Raw genomic sequence first — 21,341 nt, 5'->3', positions numbered from 1 at the left:
AGAAAAGGAGACGGAGATGGAGTAATTGGAATGATCTTGCAGTTATGCATGATGTTCCGTTGCAATCCTTGTTCTACGGTATGAAACACTGTCCCACATATTTTACAATGACGCGCTGCTTAATATCCCGAAAATTCGACTGCCGCATAGAAGGAAGCGGTTCAAGTGAAGCTCAATCATCGTAATATCGTTCTCTGTCTCTGTGGCCTGGTTTGTACCAATGGCCAGCAGGAGGTCCAGGGGCTCGAACTATCAGAAGATACACGTACAAGATAAGCAACACTACTGTGATAGATGCTTTGTCAATCCCCACGATCCCCACGATCGCACACAAGAAAGGCCGGCGGACGCTAGAGGCAGAATCATTTTCATTGTGCCAACTGCGTTGATTTCCTGCTGATCGATTATGAAAGGACGGCGGTGAGTACGGTCGTGTCGAGGCGCCGAGGGCCTGCTTTGTCCTATTGTTGGGTTGGCCAGCGAAGCAAATAAAAGTCCTCGGGGCCCCTGTAAACGAGTCTCGTGAACAATCTGATAATACTGGAAAACGAACGCCCCATGCAATGGCATCGTAGAGCGGTGTACAGTAAGACGCAAGAACGACGATGACTGGAAGAGGAAAGGTGTCGAGGGGGCTAAGGACGAACCAGGCGGTACCACACGGGGGACGAGTTAGATGCAAGAATAGAACTTGGACTGAGCGAGGAGAAAAGTGCTGTTTATTAAAGTAATAATAGCTGCCGTTGCCTTTCCTGCATTTGTCAAGTCCAGTACCACCCCAACCAAAGCCATTCTTGCACTGCATTCACAACGACCACGGTACCTTTCGAGTGGTATTTTGATATCCAAGAGATACTTATTTATTACCACGGCCCATCCCTTGCCGTTGGATCACCCTTGACCTACGATCGGTAGTCCATTCTCGGATTGATTGCCTTCGCTTCTGAAGCTTTACCATATCCCATCCATCCCTATCCGGATTTACAAACGACACTTTAGAGGTACCAACCACTAGCGGACCTGGTTGCTGGTCATTCACTCGACCTCTGCCTATTACTGCCTCTGCGATTACTGTTTCCGCAGGACTTCTTTACACATAAACTGCCTAAGCAACAACCTTTAGTTTGGGCCCAGGACTGCGGCGGTCGAAACAATAGCAGCCAGTGCCAGCCACAACCACCAGAAGTTCAGCACCGGCCCATGACCAACACGAGGCCCAACTCGAGAGTTCCCTCATCTTGACCAACAAGACGTGTTTCGACGCGTGGAGGCTGCTCCTGTTTGCCCACGAAAGCCGAACGCGAAAGACAAAACCAAAGTCAATTCGAATTGGCTCATATCAGCCGTTTCTCCTCGACATCGCCCTACGAGCGAAACATCACCGCATATTGATTATTGTCCCCACGACTAGGCGGACCCGGCCCAGCGCGGAGACTAGGTGCTCCAGCAGCACACGGTAAGCTAAAATTACAGCAAAAAAAAAAACGGCCTCCAGCGCAGCCTAACCCCCCTAGGCTACCTTCGTTCCCCCCAACCGGCCGCCCACCAGGTACCTTTCAACCATTCACGCCTAGCGCAGGCCCAACCCCGACTCCCGACGAGCTCCCTCACCACAATTCCACCATCAAAACCGACCAGATCCTCCTTGCTCGTCCTGGCACCAAGGCACCGCACCGCATCTCTCGCTCACCCACTCCACGCTGCACCGAAATTCGCTGACTCCACCAAGCCACTTGTTTCCACCAGCACCAGCCCAGCACCAGCTCACTGACCACCCCCCGAAAGCTGGTATTTGCGCCCCTACAAAAAAACACCCTCTCCTTTCACCACTCACCACTCACCACCGCGCTCAGCTTCTTTTCTCCTCCACCACCACCTCCTTCACTTTGATCCCAAATTATACAAATTTTATTTGCTCGACTTCTGCGATCGTCGACGACCTCACACGTTCCTTCTGCGACCTCGTTTGATCTGTCCTGCCTGCACGCGCGTCTGTGACTCGGTGCTCGACTCACTCCCTCGTCATATCAAGCTTCACGACCACACACAGCAGCACGCAACGAACCCTCCCTGGTCTGGGTAATACTTTTCCTCCCACGCCCACCCCTCGTCGACGACCCTCCATCCGGTCGTGTGCATACACTGCATATTCTTCATATAGCGATCGATCAAAAAGTACCTGCAACATTGTCCCGAACAGACCATCACGCCCGTCTGACGTGGATTGCAAAAAATATCTAATTGGCATCCGCCTTCCCCGTACCATTCCTCGAATTGCGCCCAACCAGCTCCCACGTTGCCTTCGACCAGACCATCCCCCAACGACATGCGCTCAATTACAGGGCAGAGACTTTTCTCATAACCCTTCTGCTCCTTATCTGCCGATTACCTCTCCAAGGCTGCGCCATTGGGCACTTTTTGCCTTCCGCGGATGACGATGACTTCAAACTCCTCGAGTCCGTCGCTCAGGGCGACTGCAGCTGCGATGGACCCCCAACCTACCTCGACTCCTATGAAGCCCGCGTCCTCACGATCTTCCTCCACCACCAGACGCTCGAGACCCAGCCATGTACAAACGGGCTTCCTCCCCCCCATATCTTCCAACTATTCCATGCCGAGCTCTGCGATCAGTGCATCCTCGATCACTTCGAGCTCGCTCCAAGCATCCCCGATCATGTCTCCCGAGACGGCCCAGCTCACCACCAACAACTCTTCCATTCAAGGCTCGCCCGATGGCCCTCGTGGGCGTGAGTCGGACTTTCCTCCACCTCCGTTCGAGCTTCCCGAGTCAATCGTGTCGCGCAAGTCAAGTCAGAGCGCAATGAGCGAGGCCATGGCTGCGAGCAAGTCTCCTGGACTTATCCGGAGGTTGTCCAACAGAGCGTCACAATTCGCCGGCCGCCGACGCCAGTCTTCCACCACAGCAATGAGCCGGGATCACAGCAACGGCCCTGTGATCATGCGACGGAGGAGTGATAGCACAAACACAGCTCCGGAAGGTCGCGGTGCCATGTTCACCGATTCGGACTCTGATGCGAATGGCGACTATCAAGAAGGTTATTACCTTGCAGGTACAGAGCCGGCCCGGGATTTTCCAAGCACCACATCCTCGATTGGCTCGTCGACAATAGCAACCTCACCCAGTGGGGGCGGCGCTGGACCCGTGATACCTTCGATACTACTTCAAGGTACCAAGTTGACCAAGGTTACCAAGAAGAAGAAGCAGCTCCTCACTTTCGTCTTGGAAAATGAGGCCGCCAAGGTGTCCTGGGACAAGAATCGGCCGTCCAAATCTTTCTACATTGATAATATCAAAGATATTCGAATTGGTGCCGATGCATCCAATTACCGTCAAGAGGTCGGACTGCCACAGGCCGATGAAGCAAGGTTCTTTTCCATCATCTACGTCAATCCCGAGAAGTCAAAGAGCAAGCAGTCGAAAGTTATGCATTTGATTGCGGACGATGATCAGACTTTTGACCTGTGGATCACCACACTCGACGCAATTTCCAAGCACCGCCAAGATTTGATGGCATCGTTGTCCTCGTTCCACGACAAGGCTGTCCGTTCATACTGGCGAACGGAGATGAACAGGAAATTCCAAGACCGACCACATACCGAGGACGAAGAGGTGATTGATGTCGTCGGTGTTGAACGTCTCTGCAAGTCGCTTCATATCCACGGTTCGTCTTTACAGCTGCGTCTGAAGTTCCAGCAGGCCGATTATACGAAATCTGGACGCTTGAATTTCGACGAATTTCAAGAATTCGTCAAATTGATGAAGAGACGAGAGGACGTTCGGGCCATCTATCGTGAGATTGCAACTGATGCCAGCAAAGGGCTGACTTCGAACGAATTTTTCAATTTCCTGACAGACATCCAAGAGGAAGACGTCAATGCAGATCAGCAGCATTGGGATGGTGTCTTTGCTAAATTCGCTCGCCGCTCGAAAACTAAGGAACAAGCACAACAAGACCTCATCGATGGCGAAGTTCCTCGTATGAACGAGGCAGCGCTCAGCAGTTACCTCATCTCTACCTTTAACGTTCCTCTCCACAATGCTCCAGCGCCAAACCTAGATCGGCCGATGAATGAATACTTCATTTCCAGCTCCCACAACACCTACCTACTCGGCCGTCAAGTCGCAGGTCAATCTAGCGTTGAGGCATATATCTCAGCGCTCAACAAAGGGTGCAGATGTGTCGAGGTTGATTGTTGGGATGGAAAAGATGGACCAGTTGTTATGCATGGACGAACTCTGACAAGCCAAGTATCCTTCCGCGATGTCATGACAACCATCAGCAAGTACGCTTTCGTCAAGTCACCTTATCCTCTTTGGATTTCTCTAGAGGTACACTGCAATCCGCTACAGCAAACCATGATGGCTCAAATCATCAAAGAGACTTGCGGTTCGAAGCTGATCACCCAACCTCTCGAGGATTTGTCGACTGAGCAACTGCCAACTCCAACACAGTTGATGAACAAAATTCTCATCAAGGTCAAAAAGCCTCGTATCACATCCGAGAACGAGGTAACAGAAGTGGTAGCCGGGCGCAGTCGGGGAAGCAGCTTAAGCTCGCCATACATCCGACCCCAGCAAATGGATGGCTCAGCGGTCCCAAACGGATTCCTATCTAGTAGTCCTTATCCTTCGCGAACTGCAAGAATAATGGGCCGGAGCCAGCCCAAATACTCAGGCAGCGAAGGACAAGATAGTCTTAGTAGTAGCACTAGCGATAGTGAAAGCTACTTCGAGGATGGTCAAGGAGCAAACCGAGCTTATCGCAAGCACAAAACAAGTAACATAGTCAAGGTACTCGGTGAGCTGGGAGTTTACAGCGCTGGGCTCAAGTTCCGTGGTTTCGACGATCCAGAGAGCAAAACCTACAACCACATCTTCTCATTCATGGAGAAGACCTTTGACACTAACAGCAAAGACCAAGAAGATAGACGTGCCATCATGAGACACAACATGCGTCACATGATGCGAGTCTATCCTAACGGGTGGCGGGTTGCTTCTACCAACTTCGATCCTCTCAGATATTGGCGACGTGGAGTGCAGATGACTGCTTTGAATTGGCAAACTTACGATCTCGGTATGCAGATGAACGATGCTATGTTCGCAAGCGGCAGAGATCAATCTGGCTACGTTCTCAAACCAAGTGATCTCCGCGAAATCAAGATGATCCCAACTCTCCCTGAAGAAGCTGGCATTGGCCACGTAAAGCGGGAGCGAAAGAACGTTAACTTCTCCATCGATGTCATCTCGGCACAACAGCTAATGCGTCCTCCACCCAAGGCACTGGCTCCACACCGAAGTGTTGATCCTTACATCGAGGTCGAGGTCTACCATGCCGATGATAAGGACAAGGATAACAAAGGTGTCATTGGCGAAGGTGGACTCGATGCATCTGCCCGCGATTCTACATCAGGACTTGGCACTCCTCATCGACGTCGGACACAGATCATTCGTGAGAATGGATTCAACCCGGTCTTTGACAAGAAGTTCAACTTTGACCTTACTACCAAGTATCCGGATCTGGTCTTTGTCAGATGGACAGTACGATGCTCGCAAGACGGTTTGAATTACAACGACAAAAGTCCTATCCTCGCCACATACACAGCTAAGCTTAGCAGCCTTCAACAAGGTTATCGAACTCTTCCGCTATTCGATGGCAACGGTGATCAATTCTTGTTCTCCACATTGTTCTGCCGCATCAAGGTTGAGCCAGTAACCAGTATCTATGTCGATGGTCCAGAGGGCACCATTGAGCGGGAAGGCGTATTCAGAACTATCCGTCAAACCGTCTTCAGCCGCACTCCAATGTCACCTAAACCCTCGGTCGACAGTGGCTCTTTCGAAAGCCAAACAAGGCAATAAGATATGCCCACCACCAATCACATTCAAGGATGTCGAAACCAACTGTACAAAAAGAATTATGTATTTCAGCGAGACAACCTTGTACTCATACATCTCCTTCTACCATTCATGCCATCCATTTGCATGGCTCTGGCTCTCATTTCTGCTTTCATTTTTTCGAACTTCCAGGCGCAATCGAGTTAGACGGACTCAAGGGATATCGCATACAAGGGGGTCACACATTATACAGGGAAAGGGAAACACAAAAGTGGCTCGCGCTGCGCATTATTTGCATTTCATCGAGGGCATCAGCATACCATCATCACACATCAACGGCCAAAATTTGTCGCCACGAACATTCGTCACTCGCTTATCTCTTTTGTATCATCTCTTTCTTGAGTACGAACTTCGATTCTTTGGTGGACTTTTACCTCTTCTCTACTAGGAAGTAGGAGTTTTGTTGGACGGACAGCTGCGCTGGTGGTTTCTTTTACATCTGGGACTGGTATCTCTTTTTTTGCGCTCTTAACTTTACGTTCTTGTTTCTGTCCTCGTCTTCGGAATTTATTCCATGACAGGGCACAAAATCTCTTCAATACCCCGGGAACCAAATTATTGTGTCACCCTTTTTTTTGCTTTTAACATATTTTGAAATTCACAGCACGTTGGGCGTTTTGAAAATTTTGAGAATAGCGGGCGTATTTATTGGACATGAAGACGATATGAAATGTTTTTCATTAGGGATGGGAGGATTTGCTTTCCCCCGAGTTTCTTAGCGATGGGTGGCTGGACTGCTAGCTGGCTTGTGCTGGCAACACTTTTTGTATTTTATATTATGAAGCGAGGGATGGGTGGGTGGATGGATGGTGGGGATACGATCGCTCTTGAAGAGGGCTTGAATCGATGATTATTTACCATTGAATCCGCGTTTGGATGTGCTTTTTTTGCTTGAGCTTGACGTAGCTGAGTAAGGGTGGAAAGTGTATTTGAAGGAGAGCTGAGAGGGCGTGTAAAAAAAGCATAAGAGAGCAAGACAGAGATCCAATCGCAGTGACTGGACGATGAATGGGTTGGAACTGGAATGGGATAGTATTGACGGATGTGTAGTTCCGTGCAGGAATGAAATTGAATATCCCGTTTCCCCTGATTTGTATCTATGCACGATATACATCCCATATATATTCGGGATGTGATATATACTCGTTATAACTGCCTCGGACTAAATATATAGGTGTGTGATGAATCGGGTAAGGTAACTTTATATAAACACTTTAATCCTGTAGAGGAGAGCAAATGTCAGTTGAAGTCTGAAATTTTCCTGTTACTTGAGCTAGAGAATTTTCATTTTAGTGTTTTGATGAGTAGAGATTGGAAGGCCGATGAGGTTTTGTTTATGGATTAGAAGATTATGTCTAAAGAGGTATAATACCTGAAGATCTGTTAGGTTTTGCTTTATATGTAGGATGTGTATCAAAGCTAGCCATTTTCTAAGTTCAATAGATAGCTAGATATTGAAAATCTCAGGCTTAAATATATCCGTTTCTCTTTCCAACGTCATTCATCTTCCACTTTAGTCTATCTACCCTGAATTTCAGTTATTGGTCTCAATATCACTCACCACAATCTACTCCAAGTCAACACACTACATCTTACGCAAAAACGCACCAACCCCAAAAACTCTACTCTATTTAAAACCCACCACCTCTTCTCGCCTGTTAAATTCTGGAGCTCGACATAAAGATTCTATTATTTCGGTATTTTAGAAACGATACAAAGACCCTTTTCCATTTTTTTTGGCAGGCCAAGTGATATAGTCGTGCGATTGTGTATCTAACTACCCTTTTATGATTTCGGGAAAAAGGGAGTTGCATGTGAATTCGGGTGTAGGAAAGATGTGGTGGTGGCTAGTCTGTCGCCTAGCTCTTACAGAAAAGTATGGGTTTTTCTTTTAGGTACTTTTGTGTCTTAAATCGGGTGTGCAGAGTAGTGATCTGTTATAGCCCTTTTGACGAGTCAACTAAATACAGAAGCGCTACGTGTAAGCGGGTCTTTACTAGTACTAGCTTTGTGAAGGGTATCAATACTTTAGGGGTTTGCTAAAGCACAGCCGACATCTTGATAAATAGAAGTCGTCACCTGCCAGTAAATTTAGGGTTAGAAGTATAATATTATTCTTTAAGCGAGCGAAACCCGATATAGCTTATTAATAAACCTTATTCTTAATAGGTTTATATATCTATTCTATAAAAAGAGCTCGAAAAGCTCCTAGTTATTTATTGTTTATAACTAATTTATATCTAAAAGTCTCGTATTTTATTACTACTTAATAGTACTCTAAAACTTCTTCTTTACTTTGTATCCTCGTTTCGATAGTGTATAAATTAGGCCGTTAATTACTACCTTATAAGTAGAAATAAGGGTATAATCATGTGACGACTTCTCTTTATCAAAAGGCCGACTGTGCGTTAGCAAACCCCTTACTTTATAGCAGTGCTGGTTTATGTAAAGGGAGTCTTTCTTGTTTGTGATTAGGAAACCCTTGATTTAGGCAGTTGCTCAGCAGATACTGAGAAAGCACGTCCTGGGAGTAGGGTGGCGCCTTCTAGACGTTAAACCCAGAGGTTTATTGACATATTAGAGACAAAAATGAGTGACCCAAAGGCGCAAAGTAAAGGTCGAGAAATGGTTGTTCAAGAATAGAAATTGGCAATGCACGGCAGTCAAGTTCTGATAATTCATATTCATTCATTCTCTACCAGCTAGCCATACAGGCGTGTTGACCAACCCCATCACACCCCAAACGCCCTCCCATCAGAAGTTACTCCAAAACCCCAGCAAATCCTCAGCGTGCAGAAGGCAAAGGTCTCGGCCCACTCGGTCCCTTTCCCCTCGTTGCCAACTGTCCCTCCTCCCACTCCGCCTGCCTCTGCCTCTCAAGTTCCATCTCTCTCTCCAACAAACTCTTGCTCGCCCAACCTCCCGCTTTCGTCTTAGTCTGACTCGCCATGCGTCTCCGATCCTCCGCGTCTCGTTCAGCAGAACTATCGAAACCGCCGATTTCATTCGAGTACGTGGTTTTAGGTTGGGATGGCGCGGGCGCGGGGTTCGAGGAGAGGTATTTGTCTGTGCGGTTTTGAGGGGGAGAAAACGGGTTAGGTTTCGGTGTTGAGGGTTTAGATGCGTATTTTGCTGGGTCGGGAAGGGGACGAGATCCCGTGTTGTTTTTTACGAGACGTGCTGGGGTTGTGGGCGTTGGTAGTGGCCGGGGTGATTTTGATGGAGGTGGTGGTCCTTGGTCTGTACTTGAGTGAGAATCATTCCATTGAGTACGGAGGTATTCTCGTTCATCTTTTCGCCATTCTTCGTCGCTATCTTTTTGTGGCGGTGCTCGTGGACGGCTCCGAGATCGATTTCTCGTTCTCTGGGCATCTTCCTTCATATGCAGCGCCATATCATGATTCTCAACGCTTCGATGGCTCTGCCGATCAGCCTTGGCTTGCCGTTGTATCTGATATTGATGTTCCCGTTCTCGTGCCTCATTTAATTGTCGTTCCAGATCTTTGATACGAGCAAGTTCTGAACCTCCTACACCATTCTTCTCCGCTCGATAAACTTCAATACTTATGCCCCTGCGCAGAGCTTCCCTTTCATCTTCTTCATTTTCTTGCTGTTTCCTACGAGCAGCATCACTATCTGCTCGTAATTTCTTGAGATCTTCCATATGCGCCCGTTCTTCTTCTTGTCGCCGCTGGTTTTCGATCTCCCATTTCTTCTCTTGCTCTGCCCAGCGACGCTTTTCTTCTTCGATTCGCTGAGATTCCAGTTCGTACGCTCTTCTAGCAGCAGCAGCTTCCTCCTCTAAGCGAATACGTTCCTGTTCCATTTCTTCCTGCCTTTCCCATTCCTTCCTCTGTTTTTCTTCTTCTTCTGCTTCGGCCTTTAACCGAGCCTCTTCTGCTTCCTTCTCTCTGCGCAATCTCAATTTCTCAGCCACATTAGGTACATTTGGCGATGCACTTGTAATTTGTCGTCTTCCACCAAATGATACACCCAAATTCCCTTGACTCGCACCTCCCATATATCCATACTGTGCAATGTTCCATGCTGGGGCGGTGGCTCCCTCGTCTGATTTTTTACTCCAACTACTAACACCACCCTGAGGTGATACTGGCGTACCGCTTTTCTTCGTTGGGCTCCATCTTCCTCCGTTCGAATCGCCCGTTCTTCTCGGCGTCAAAGCGGAAGGCATACTTGCCGATGGAGTATACGACGTAGAGGAGTTGCTGACTTCTGAATTTCCTCTCCCTCGTGAGCCACCATAACTTCCCCCACCAACTGCCCCTCCAGTTCGCTGAGGACTCATAGGCCCTCGTGATCCTCCACCAATCTGATTTGGAAATTCTCTCGGTGCTATTCGATGAGCTGCTCGACTAAATGCGCTGATGCACTGTAAAACTTGCGCCGGATCTTTGGATTCGAAGAGGTCGACTGTTAAGAACACATCGTGAGATTGGAGATTAAATGGTGAGTTTCTGCATGCCTGGAGAAACAGGGAGATATTTTCCATCTGTACAAAAGGCATCACAGCACGGGTTTTGAATTTCAAGGTATTTGGAGCAGCAAGGTTAACCAACCTGGAGCATTTGTTTTAGCAAGACGGCAAGAGAGAATGAGTTACGAGCCCTACCTGCAGAGAGCTACACCATCCTTTAGAGCATCAAGCAGATCAGCTTGCTGTAGACGTTCCCCGAGTGCTTCTTCGATAAAAGTTCGTACTTCCTTCGCGGCCTGGGGTGTATATCGGTCCATGCGCAATTGGCGCATGTCCTTGTCGAGGGAGGTCACCGAGGCCATGATTGCGACCAATGTTTTCGTATGAATCGCAGAAGTACGGAAAAGGTTGTGGTGTAAAAGGTAAAATCGTATGGACTTATGGTGTTGGTGGGATGTCGACGATGAAGACGAATCACTGAGGCGCGGCGTGGTCTTGCATGAGAGTACGTGCGAGTTCGAGGGACCCGGCTAAACTAGTGGCAGAATGACATATGCGGATGTAGAAAACAACAACAACACATTTCGCTCGCTGGCACATTATAAGTCCGCACTACAAACATATCGAGCTAGCTTAGCATTTCGTGATATCTATCATCGCTAGGTGGTGGGTGAAATCGTTGGATGTCAAGAAAGCAGCCAGGCATGTCAGAGATGTGAATTGAGGTGCGACGGAGCAATTTCATCAGAATTTCTCGAAAATGATGTATACCAACATCTGCCTAACAAAGCTCGACTTTTACTTCAGATCAACATGCCTCGACGAGCAATTTATGTTAGCAGAACCTCTTTTTCAAAGTATGATGATACGCTGATTATGACTATTGATTAAAGCTCTAGCTCACCAGTGTGTTGCAAGTCTGACGAGACCTCCTTACGGTAGAACAAACATATTCTAGAGAGAAATTTAAATTTACTCCATCCTTTTTTTTTGGGTAAGCATACGTTATTGCCTCTATTGCGAAGGGCAAATATACCTCTTAGGAAAGGTGCATGTTAAGAACGTCGGTTTCGCATTACTACTACACTTAAAGGGAGTTCCTTCAGTCTCACCATACACTGGTGATTCATGTCAACCCACGAATTTGTCGCTGCTGTTTATTGATGTTATTCTTTTCATTCACGGAGACATTAAATCAACACTTCACAACATTGGATATAGACGGCTTCGAAATCAGCTCCATTCATAGAACTGCCAAATGAAATTTGCCAAGCATTTCAAGCCACGTTAAAAGTCTCAGACCTCAGCTGGAGTTTAAAATGAGAGATTGCTACTTTCAATTTCTATCTTTACTATGAGTTTTTCATCATTCGAGCGCCAAATTGACGTACATATCGAGCTCTTCCTTTTCAGTATACGCTAGTACCGGCATCATGATTTATGTACTACCTCCCTTACTTCTAGCAGCCTTATTCACACAATCAATCTTAGCGTCGAGTGCCTTCAATCCAGACTGTTCATCCCCGTCAAAAGTTGTGAGCTTTGTATCTTCGCCTAGCGTCAGAGGCACATTGGACATCCTATGGAGTGCCCTTTTCACCATGTTGATCTGCACCTGGACAGTTCAGCATCTAAATCTCCCAGCACAGAGTCCCGACTCTCTTACTGGCTCAAGCAAGCTCCGAAGAACTCTCAAGCGGGCCTGGACTAGAGTAAAATGGATGGTCATCACTTTGATTGCACCAGAGTTCCTTGCTGGAAAAGCTTTTCAGGACTTCATGATGGCACGAAAGTCTCGTAACCAAATGAGGAAGTTTGTTGGTACAGACTGCGTTTCGTGGTCTTTGGCGCACGCCTATTACGCTAATATGGGAGGGTTCATATTGAAAGTCGATCCGGAGGCATTGATTAATGCTGAGGAAGCGTCATCGCAGGTTTGTCAGTGCCAATCCATCACTGCCACCAAGAGCACAGTAGACGGAAGCGAGGTCAGTGAAGGGCTCAATGACAATACTGCTCGGCAACTCCAAGAACCTCAGCTTCTGCCTCAATCTTTGCTCACCGTCACAGTCGATGAGAAGAAAGAACATAGAGCGCCATCCGCAGTGTGTGAAGAAGTGGCTCCTCCCTTGATAGCCTCCAGCTCCAACCCGAAAACTCACATCAACGAGATTTCGACTTCAGATACAACGTTGGAAAATATAGGATACGCCTACCCAAGTGCCGATCAGCTATATGCACTGAGAGAGATGATGGTTATAACAAGCTTACCAGATGTGTCCGTACGAGAAATCGAGGACAAGAGCAAAGGCGATGCATTCGTCAAAGGGACGACAGTACTCCAAGTCCTCTGGCTCATTATCCAGGTCATTGTACGAGGAGCAAGAGACATGCCAGTCTCCCAACTTGAGATAAGCGTCATCGCATTCACAGCCTGCGCGCTCCTCACATACTCCTTTTCATGGTCCAAACCACAAAATGTCACTGTCGCAAACCTCGCCAGCGACTCTATAATCAGTCGGGAGGTGATGAAAGCGCTCGAGGACAAGACGAATGGTGCTTCATGGTCTCAGAACCTATTTCTGGGACGTGATGCCGATATCTTTAAGCCAATTCCCAACGATGCCGAATTTGATTGTCTTCCCAGTAGCAAGTTCCTGACGCTCTTGGATCTCGGGATAGTCATCGCAGGAACCATATTCGGCGCAGTACATCTCATCGCGTGGAACTTTCATTTTCCGACTCCATTGGAGGGTCTCTTGTGGAAACTAGCAAGTGTATACCTGGCCGCAACCTTGCCTTTCTGTTATATCAATGCCTATATATTCGAGAAGCTGGGTTGGCTAGAAGGGACCTTCGAGAATTCCGGAGGACTTTCTAAAAACATGGTGTTGTTGGGGAAGTTTGTGGTTTCTTTGCCTATCATATCTTACGTGCTTGCCCGCTTGTGTCTGATGGTGTTGATCTTTAGATGCCTTTTCTTTCTGGATCCGAAAACTTTCATCACGACTTGGGCAAAGGAGGTTCCCCACGTTCGATGAAGTAGAGTTGTCACGTGACTGCAGTTGTCGCAAATCTTCATGAGTTTCTCCAGTACTTCTTTTCTATGGGATGCTTTTGAAGTATTGGAAAGTAACATCTATATATTTTATCATCCAATAAACAAAATATCGGGAAAGTATTGATCGTTTGGTCACATGTCTCCTAAGCTCGCGTTTTCAGCCCTTCAACCCCTGGTGATCGCAACAGGCCTTCCCCGCGTATTTTGGCGAGAACGACTTTGGTTGGCACGGCACGGGCCTCAGGCTTGAGCCCGGAAGCTCTAGGGCGAAGATCCTCTGGCGCTCTTTCTCACCCTTCTCACTCTTCTCTTCCACACCTTATTCATCTTTCTCATCCTTCACCTTCACACCACACCAATCCTTCACCTCCATCAATAACTTCACCTATGTACCTCAACATATATCTCAATTAATTCTTTTCTCAGCTTCTTTAACCTCTTAGTCTCACCAAGGCTATCACTTACTCCTAATCATGGTATCCTTCGACCAATCATATCACTCTTCTTCACCTATTCTTTCTATGCAAGCTCAGCATCCACCACAGCCTGCCTTTATGACAGAAAACAACTCCCTCGCCTTCAACTCACCTTTTGGTGATTATAGGAATCCAAATTCTTCATCCGCTTGGCCAACTACACCACTAAAGAGCGCGTTATCTTCAGCAGCTGGGCGCAAGCGCTCGCGCGACGAATCTGACGATGAATACTTTCCAATCCAGGCGCATACACCACAAGCACCCATTGAAGATGAGGAAGAGTGGGAGTACGGTGAAGGCATGACCTTGATCAAGCCCAATCGTGCCGGAAGAGCGATCGAAGCGAGTAGCCAAACGGGTACTTGGGCAGAAGAGAAAGCCGAACAAGAGAGAGCAAAGGCGCAAGCGATAGCACATTTACAATCAGTAGCTCTCTCACAGCCAAGTCCAGAAAGGCCAATGCTACGCGCAACCAAAAGCCAGCGCCTCGATTTAACAGCTACGCCATCTGTTGTAGAAGAGGCTATGCAGAATGGAAATCTCCCAGCCGTTTCGGCGCCCTCGCCAGAAAGAACAGCACTCGCCGAGCCTACAATCGATGATTTCACGCGACACTTAGGCATTGGCTGGTCATTGATTAGTGCCGACGAACATATCCAAGCCGCTGCGCGTGGGTGGACCAAATTCATCGAGAACCATTTCCCGATTACCAACGTTAAAATTGCACTTCAAAGCAACGGTCTTGAAAGCTACCTCGTAGAAGCAAATGAGGGATATTTCTTATTCGGCGACGATTTGAAGCAAGGGCGGTTGGTAAGTACGAATTTGGAGAAAGTGTGGGCTAACCTCAGGGGTCCTGTTCCAATGTTCGACGGCGAAGCGACCATGACAGCCGGCGATACACCCAAAGCACCTCAAGCAACAACACCAGCCGACACGACCATGATGACCGACACGAGTATGGGAGAAATCAACAGCGCCGTTAACGGAGGACAGCAAATCCTCGCGCCAGCTACCCATGAAGCCGTCGAAGTCGAGATGGATATGAGCTGAATGCGGTCCAAAACGGTATTTGTTTTCGTCAAACGGAGTTCGTTACAGGTTTGGCTGGGAGGAATCACTATACAGGTATTGCATTTGGTTTATGGAATTTATCTTGCGTTGGGTGAAGGCACTTTAACGCATTTATGTATATCAAACGAACAGGAGGTTGAGCGGTCCATGACTCCAAAGCATCAACAATATTGCTTTGGTTAGCGCTACTATTTAACAATAAAACTACTATCAGCGTTATCATGACTCCCTTATACTGTCAAACAAGCTTAATACTTAATGTGTCCGATATAAATCTTTATGCACATTCCACTGCGGCTACCGGCGGGACGTCGCCCAGCTCCTGATCCATTCGTGATGGATGGCCAGCAGCGGCCGCTTTCAGATGCAAGTTTGAACGGTGACAAGCCACTCTCCAATAATCAATCGCAACCATGATTAGACAGAATCCGGCGAGGGGTGCTTGCGCTACTTCTGGATTGTCTCTGGTTTCCATGCTGCAAAGCCGAGATGGATTGGTCGAGCGATTTCGGCACAGCAAACGTCTTGCAGCTCTGGATCGCCACTGCTGAGCGCACATGAGCCTGTCCCTGTGCGCGAACAGCTCAACGCGACCGCAAGCAGGTAAGAAGAGATCTTCGTCGTTGCGGTAGGCGTCTTTTTCTTGTTCTCTTATTTACATAGCTTGTACAAACTGCTTCACATCGCGCATATACCTCGTTTTCGTTTTATCGTTATTTTCGTCGTGACTTTTGCACCTGGCTTCGCGACAACAGGTATTGTGTGACTCCCGGAAGCCTCTCGCAACGCCGAGGATCTTTGCGCTGCGGCTGCGAAAGGCAACGAGTTTGTGCTGTGCGCACACGGATTCAAGAAAGCTGCAGAAGGACGATTGTATACGCACTCACCCGGCAGACAACTGCATTTCTACTTGCACGTCTGCGACAAGGCTTGCTTGCGCAAAGATGGGATGTTGATTTTGGTAAGAGCTCGCGTCTCCCCCGCGCGGATGTCAACAGAGCTAATTTCTCGAGTAGCATTCTGCGTATGACGAGAAATTTTACGAATAATGGTGTCGCAGATGGAACTAGAACCCCATAATACCGTTGTGAGGAGGGGTCCTTCGTCGGTTGCGAGTTCGTCAAGGAGACATGGGAGATCAAGTCGACATCACAGGAATGGAAGCTTCGTCTCGAATGAGTTCCCAGAATTTACGCATACTGGCGATGTGGAAATACTGGTGAAGGCGGGCTCGAGAACGAACCGGTATCTGCTCCATCGACTCATGCTGACCCAATGCTCTGGGTTTTTCGAAGCGAGTACAAGTCAACAATGGTCGCGAGCAACAGAGGAGCCGCCAAGAAGGGAATTGGCACGGATTGGAGAAGATTCTGGAAATGAGCTGGCGCGAAGAGAGGTCAAGAAAAGATGGATATACGAGTTGGATAGCGGAACTGGGAAGGATGATATACCTATGCTGGTACAGAAGGATAACACCACCGCCTCGATTTTTGGCTCAAATGATGGCCGGCCACCTATTCCAGCGACTCGAAGCAAGCCTCCGTCCTCCAACCCATCATTCTTTCGATCAGTAGCCAATCTCAGCCTCTCACATGCGCCAGTACAATCACCAATCTCACCCGAAGACCAAGATCTCCTCACGGATTACGATAATCTATTCCGCATTTTCTACAACTATCCTCCCGCACTCGACGCAATCGATATAGCTTCAGCCTACATCCAGTGCAAATCTCTCCTCACCCTCGCGGATCTCTACGACGCTCTCTCCGTAGTCGGGCCCCGAATCGACCACCACCTCCTTCAATTCCAATCCCGCCTCTGGAAACAAATCGCCAAATACCCTCCCTCGTACCTCAAACTCGGCTATCTCGCCCAAAGCAAAACCATCTACCAAGAAGCCCTCATCCACGTCGTCGGTGCCTGGCCGTCAGGTGAACGACATATCCGCCACCAACTTCCCGACGCTGTCCTCGAGGTGATTGAGAACAAAGTCGAAGACCTAGAAGACATGGTCAGTCGAATCGAGAGCAAATTATTCAGACTATGTCTCGTGACGAGTCGAGGCGAGAGAGTGAGCCCGCATAACTCCTACCTTGACTGGCTAGTCATAAGTCTCTTCAAACAATGGCTCATTGACGCAACCTCTCCTCCACCACCACCAGCACCGCGCACCAACCCTCCTCCTTCCAGATCCTCCCACACCCATACACGACACCCATCTACCCATTCCCCTACTATTTCCGCCACGCACTCCAACGCCCCATCTACCCCTCCTCTTTCCACTCTAGGCCACACATTCCGACGCCTAGGCTCCGCATCCCCAACATACCTTTCTCACGACGAATGCAAGCGGTTCCTGAAACTCAGTCCTGAGTTGTATTCAAGAGAGAATTTGAAGAGATTTGAAAGGAGAATGGACGAAGTGAAGGGTCTTGCACGGGAGATTGTGAGACCGTTGATGAGGTGCGGGTTGCAGGGGGGACCGGCGGAGGGGGTCACTTATTTGACTTGTACGCGGGTTGAGGAGAGGGATTTTGTGTGGTTGGAATAGAAGTGGACGTGATGGTTATGATGTTTTATGAAAATTTGGGAAGGATGGTTTTTTTTGGTTGGATACCCTGATAGTATACGAGTGTTGAATGGCGTTGGGTTTGGCTATTTTGTTGGATATCTAAGGCGTTTGGATGTGTGATCTAGTTGTTTTGTATGTAGATGGCTTTAAGATTAATAAGATGTATTCTTACTACAATTGCAATATTTAAGAATGCTCAATATTATCGACACGATTTAGCGAGACCGTGAGGATGTTGTGAGAATTAAGTTTATAACTCCATATTAAGCTTATACACAGCCCTAAACTCCCTTACATTCCATCCTTTCCAACTCCTTCCCAACCAACTCCAAATTTCCCAACTCACAAATCAACTAAATCCAAAACCTCAACTTCACTCACCCTCCACCTCTGCCTTCCCGCCCCAGCCCGTTTACCCCTCCCATTCCGCCTATTCTCCTCCAACTCCAACTCCTCCTCATCAACCTCCTTCCAACCCCCCGGAAGTGACTCCCTAAGTACAATGAATTTCTTCGCTTTGGGTTTTGGTTTCGAAGTCGATGGTTTGGTGGTTTGCGTTAAGGGCTCTGAAGGTGAGGGTGGTGGAAGCATTTGTGATATTGGTGGTAGTGAGGAGAGTGGTGAGGAAGGGAGGGAGAACGGGTCGTCTGGAGGTGAGATGGGGGAGGATGTGAGGATTATTATATCAGTTGTTGGGTTTGTTGGTTTTCTTGGTGTAGATATTCCGCCTCCATCAATCGCAGAAAGATGATTATCGCTGTTCTTCTCAACTCCCTTCCTCCTTCGCGCCCGCGTATTGATATTAGGACTCCCCATAACATCAGGCCCATCGAAATCAAGAAGCCGAGCTACACTTGGAAGTTCGGGAGAATGTTCTAGACTCTCTTTCCGCGTAGAAGGCGTCGAGATTCTTTTTCGTGGACTGGGTTTATGTATATCTTGTGGTGCTGGTAGCTCGTCATCGGAAATCGTAGGAGAATGAAGATGTTTTCGAGCGGTGCCCGTTCCTGCGTTTTCGAGTAGAGAGCTAGAGGGAGGAGTAGATAGTGGACTTGATGTTAAGTCGATGGAGAGGGAATGTCTGCGGAATAATGTTGGAGGAGGTGATTGGAGTTTATCTTGGGTGGTGAGAGCTTTGGTAATGGTGGCGTTGCTGGCTGCTGAGTGACACATGCCGCTAGATAGGGACCATGGATTTGCATTTGGTAGCGGCTTGTTTTTGCCTGATCGGGTTCTGGCCTTTGAAGGTGGTTTTGATTTGGTGGTAGTTGACGCGAATGCTGCATTTGTTCTACCCTTGGAACTGGACCTATGTAAAACAGATTGCGAGCCTGCAAAGTCGTCAAGTGAAGGTGCAAGAAACGTAGGAGGTAAGTTTACTACGTCAATGCTGGGTGCATCCTTCTCCATAAGAGAGTTGTTGTGTTTGGTGACTTTAACGAATCTATCCATAGCTCCTTTCTGGACAACCTCTCTCGTAACTTTAGGCGCTTTGGTTTTCTTTGCTGCTGCTCTTTTAGCGGCCGCTTTTTGCTTCAAAAACTCTCGTGGGTCCCTTTGCGAGCTTTCCCAGTCTTCAACAACTAATGGCACTCCAATCTTCGCCATCGTTTCTGGAATCCACAGCTTGTCTGGTACATTCGGATCGTACTGAGATCCTGCTCTCCTGTTTATCGGCGCACTTTCCTCATTGTCGTCCGACTGAAATGCTTCTTGGTCACCATCGCCAATAGGTGCCAATCCGTCTCTTCCATAGTCTTCAGTATCATCTGGTTCAGCGTCGAGGTCAAGCCCAACAATGTCAAGTGGATGGTAGACCACTCGAAGCTCTGGAATACCATCTGAACTTATGTGAGTTCTTTTCCCACAAATCGCTCGTACCAATTCCATTTCGTTCATGGCCGTCAGTATAACATCTCCGAAACCGGACGCTCTACGACTTGCTCGTACACGCAGCTTATGTACCAACAATACAGGTGCAATTGTCCGTATGAATTTCTTGGCTCCAACAATACTGGTCCAGTCGAATGCCTCTGCCACAAACAGTCGCAGGCCGGGAACATCAACCTCCTGATCCCATTCGATTTCTGTTTTGAGCTTGGTAATTTTGCTTGCCGAAGAAACGACTGGATGGGTATAGTAGCTCAAGACTTCTCTGTTGGGAAAGTCTTCGGGAATTTTGAGTGCTTTGTGTTTGATTCTGAAGAAATTATTCTCATTTGTCTGTATCTCGTGAGCCAAATTGTTCCTCCATAATTCAAGTCCAGCAGCATCTCCTCGTGTTAACCCGCAAAGCGATTTACCAAACCCGGCTCTAGCAGCTTCACATGCAACTTTGGGACCGCATCCAGGAATCCCTTCGGTGATGTAGTCACCGCCACTCATGAGAGCAACCAATATCATACCTTCACGGTCGAGTCCAGATTTCCCCTGCTTCGTCTGTTCGGCGTAATAAGCCGAAACGTGAGTGGGTGTCTTGTTTCCTCGTACATTTTCTGATGACCAATTTTTTAAGGTCAGGCCACATCCGAACATAATAGTGTCGACATCTTCACTGAGCACGGCATCAACGATTCCCTCTCGCTGTAAAAGAGCACACTCCGCTTCAGCTTCACCGGGAGCTGAATAGAATGGGAACCCAAAAAGTTTGAGCAGTTGTTTGGTCAGAAGGTTTGGGACCATTGCACCACCATGGCCAGTCTTCTTTCCACGTTTGAAAGGCGGCTTATGAGGGCCATCAAATATGAAGAGGGGCTGAACTTGCAATCCCAACAATCTGAGCAGCCGATAGTAAAGAGTTCTTATGGCTGGATTGCTGCCCCCTGAAGCAATATTAGTTTATATCCAAGAAATTGTTCGTTGTCATTGACCTACCTTGTCCAGCTTGGATCTGGAATTGCCAAATTGAGATGTCAATTGCCACCCTCAATGGACGACCATTCTTCTCATAAGCTTCTACTGCTAGCTTTGACAGAGCTACCCTCTCCCCTGGCCCAATTTCAGCATAGATGCTATGGTCTTGTCAGCTCATTCAACAATTCTTTTTGAATTTACGTACCCTTTAATGCCCATAATGTCAACAATGCAATTTCTTTAGCCGGTAGCAATGCATCATACACTCTTATCGATCACTAATTGAATAGCTATGCAAGAAGATCTGAAATATGCTAAGTGAATCGAGGCTAATTATATGCCTGTTATACACGTGGGTATCATGTCTTTGGAGGTTCGTTGAATAAAGCTGTTTTGGTTAGGCCTGTTTCGGCTGTCTCAAGTCGGCATGGAAACGCCAGAGAGAGCCGATAATCAACCGGGGAATCTTGACCATCAAACGCGACCGTGGATATAATTCACGGTCGTCACAACACCATATATATTTCATTCACTGGTGTAGGATTGGTAGGGCAGCGAGAGCTGCATCTATATATTCCAAATGTCGAACACACAGGGTCCTGCCCACCGAAATGTTGCAAGTATCAGATCCCCAGCGGGCAATGCAGGTATGCCAGCAAGTCCCCAAACACCAATTCGTGGTATAGCTTCTGCATTTGGATCGCCATCTGCATTACGCGCCGAAGAAGATCATGTCATAATAGAGTTGGGAAGTCGGTACTTTCGTGCAGGTTTCGCGGGCGATGCGCTCCCAAAAGCGGTGGTAGATTTTGGTCCAGAGGCGCAAAGGAGAGCTGGTGATTATAGGAGATGGGCTGTTGGTTATGAGAAGGAATGGCAGAAGAGGGTTCGCGGCAAGGAATGGGGAGAGGCACACGAATTATGGAGTCCTGATCTTCGCGAACTCAACCTGG

At 47.9% G+C, this 21,341-nt stretch overlaps 6 protein-coding genes across 6 annotated transcripts; 4 read left to right on the top strand and 2 right to left on the bottom strand.

Annotated features, from left to right (window-relative positions):
• Positions 1-2,437: 2,437 nt before the first annotated feature.
• Positions 2,438-5,881, top strand: GLAREA_07735 (PLC-like phosphodiesterase; the record flags this gene model as incomplete). Its single annotated transcript, XM_008082422.1, has 1 exon — positions 2,438-5,881. One exon carries the CDS (start codon positions 2,438-2,440, stop codon positions 5,879-5,881), a length of 3,444 nt encoding a protein of 1,147 aa, XP_008080613.1.
• A 2,821-nt stretch (positions 5,882-8,702) lies between these two features.
• Positions 8,703-10,714, bottom strand: GLAREA_07734 (Calponin-homology, CH-domain-containing protein; the record flags this gene model as incomplete). Its single annotated transcript, XM_008082421.1, has 2 exons — positions 8,703-10,494; positions 10,548-10,714. The coding sequence occupies 2 exons, from the start codon at positions 10,712-10,714 to the stop codon at positions 8,703-8,705; spliced, it is 1,959 nt and encodes a 652-aa protein (XP_008080612.1).
• Positions 10,715-11,953: 1,239 nt separating this feature from the next.
• On the top strand, positions 11,954-13,393 carry GLAREA_07733 (uncharacterized protein; the record flags this gene model as incomplete). The annotated part of the gene is made up of 1 exon (XM_008082420.1): positions 11,954-13,393. The coding sequence occupies one exon, from the start codon at positions 11,954-11,956 to the stop codon at positions 13,391-13,393; it is 1,440 nt and encodes a 479-aa protein (XP_008080611.1).
• Positions 13,394-13,886: 493 nt separating this feature from the next.
• GLAREA_07732 (uncharacterized protein) lies at positions 13,887-14,942 on the top strand (the record flags this gene model as incomplete). The annotated part of the gene is made up of 1 exon (XM_008082419.1): positions 13,887-14,942. The coding sequence occupies one exon, from the start codon at positions 13,887-13,889 to the stop codon at positions 14,940-14,942; it is 1,056 nt and encodes a 351-aa protein (XP_008080610.1).
• A 1,069-nt stretch (positions 14,943-16,011) lies between these two features.
• GLAREA_07731 (uncharacterized protein) lies at positions 16,012-17,514 on the top strand (the record flags this gene model as incomplete). The annotated part of the gene is made up of 1 exon (XM_008082418.1): positions 16,012-17,514. The coding sequence occupies one exon, from the start codon at positions 16,012-16,014 to the stop codon at positions 17,512-17,514; it is 1,503 nt and encodes a 500-aa protein (XP_008080609.1).
• Positions 17,515-17,877: 363 nt separating this feature from the next.
• On the bottom strand, positions 17,878-20,607 carry GLAREA_07730 (PIN; the record flags this gene model as incomplete). The annotated part of the gene is made up of 3 exons (XM_008082417.1): positions 17,878-20,357; positions 20,410-20,546; positions 20,594-20,607. The coding sequence occupies 3 exons, from the start codon at positions 20,605-20,607 to the stop codon at positions 17,878-17,880; spliced, it is 2,631 nt and encodes an 876-aa protein (XP_008080608.1).
• Between the last annotated feature and the right edge of the window lie 734 nt (positions 20,608-21,341).

This window comes from Glarea lozoyensis, assembly GCF_000409485.1.
Source record: "Glarea lozoyensis ATCC 20868 chromosome Unknown GLAREA16, whole genome shotgun sequence".
Taxonomy (NCBI): Eukaryota; Fungi; Ascomycota; class Leotiomycetes; order Helotiales; family Helotiaceae; genus Glarea; species Glarea lozoyensis.
This window is presented reverse-complemented; position numbering and strand designations above follow the sequence as displayed.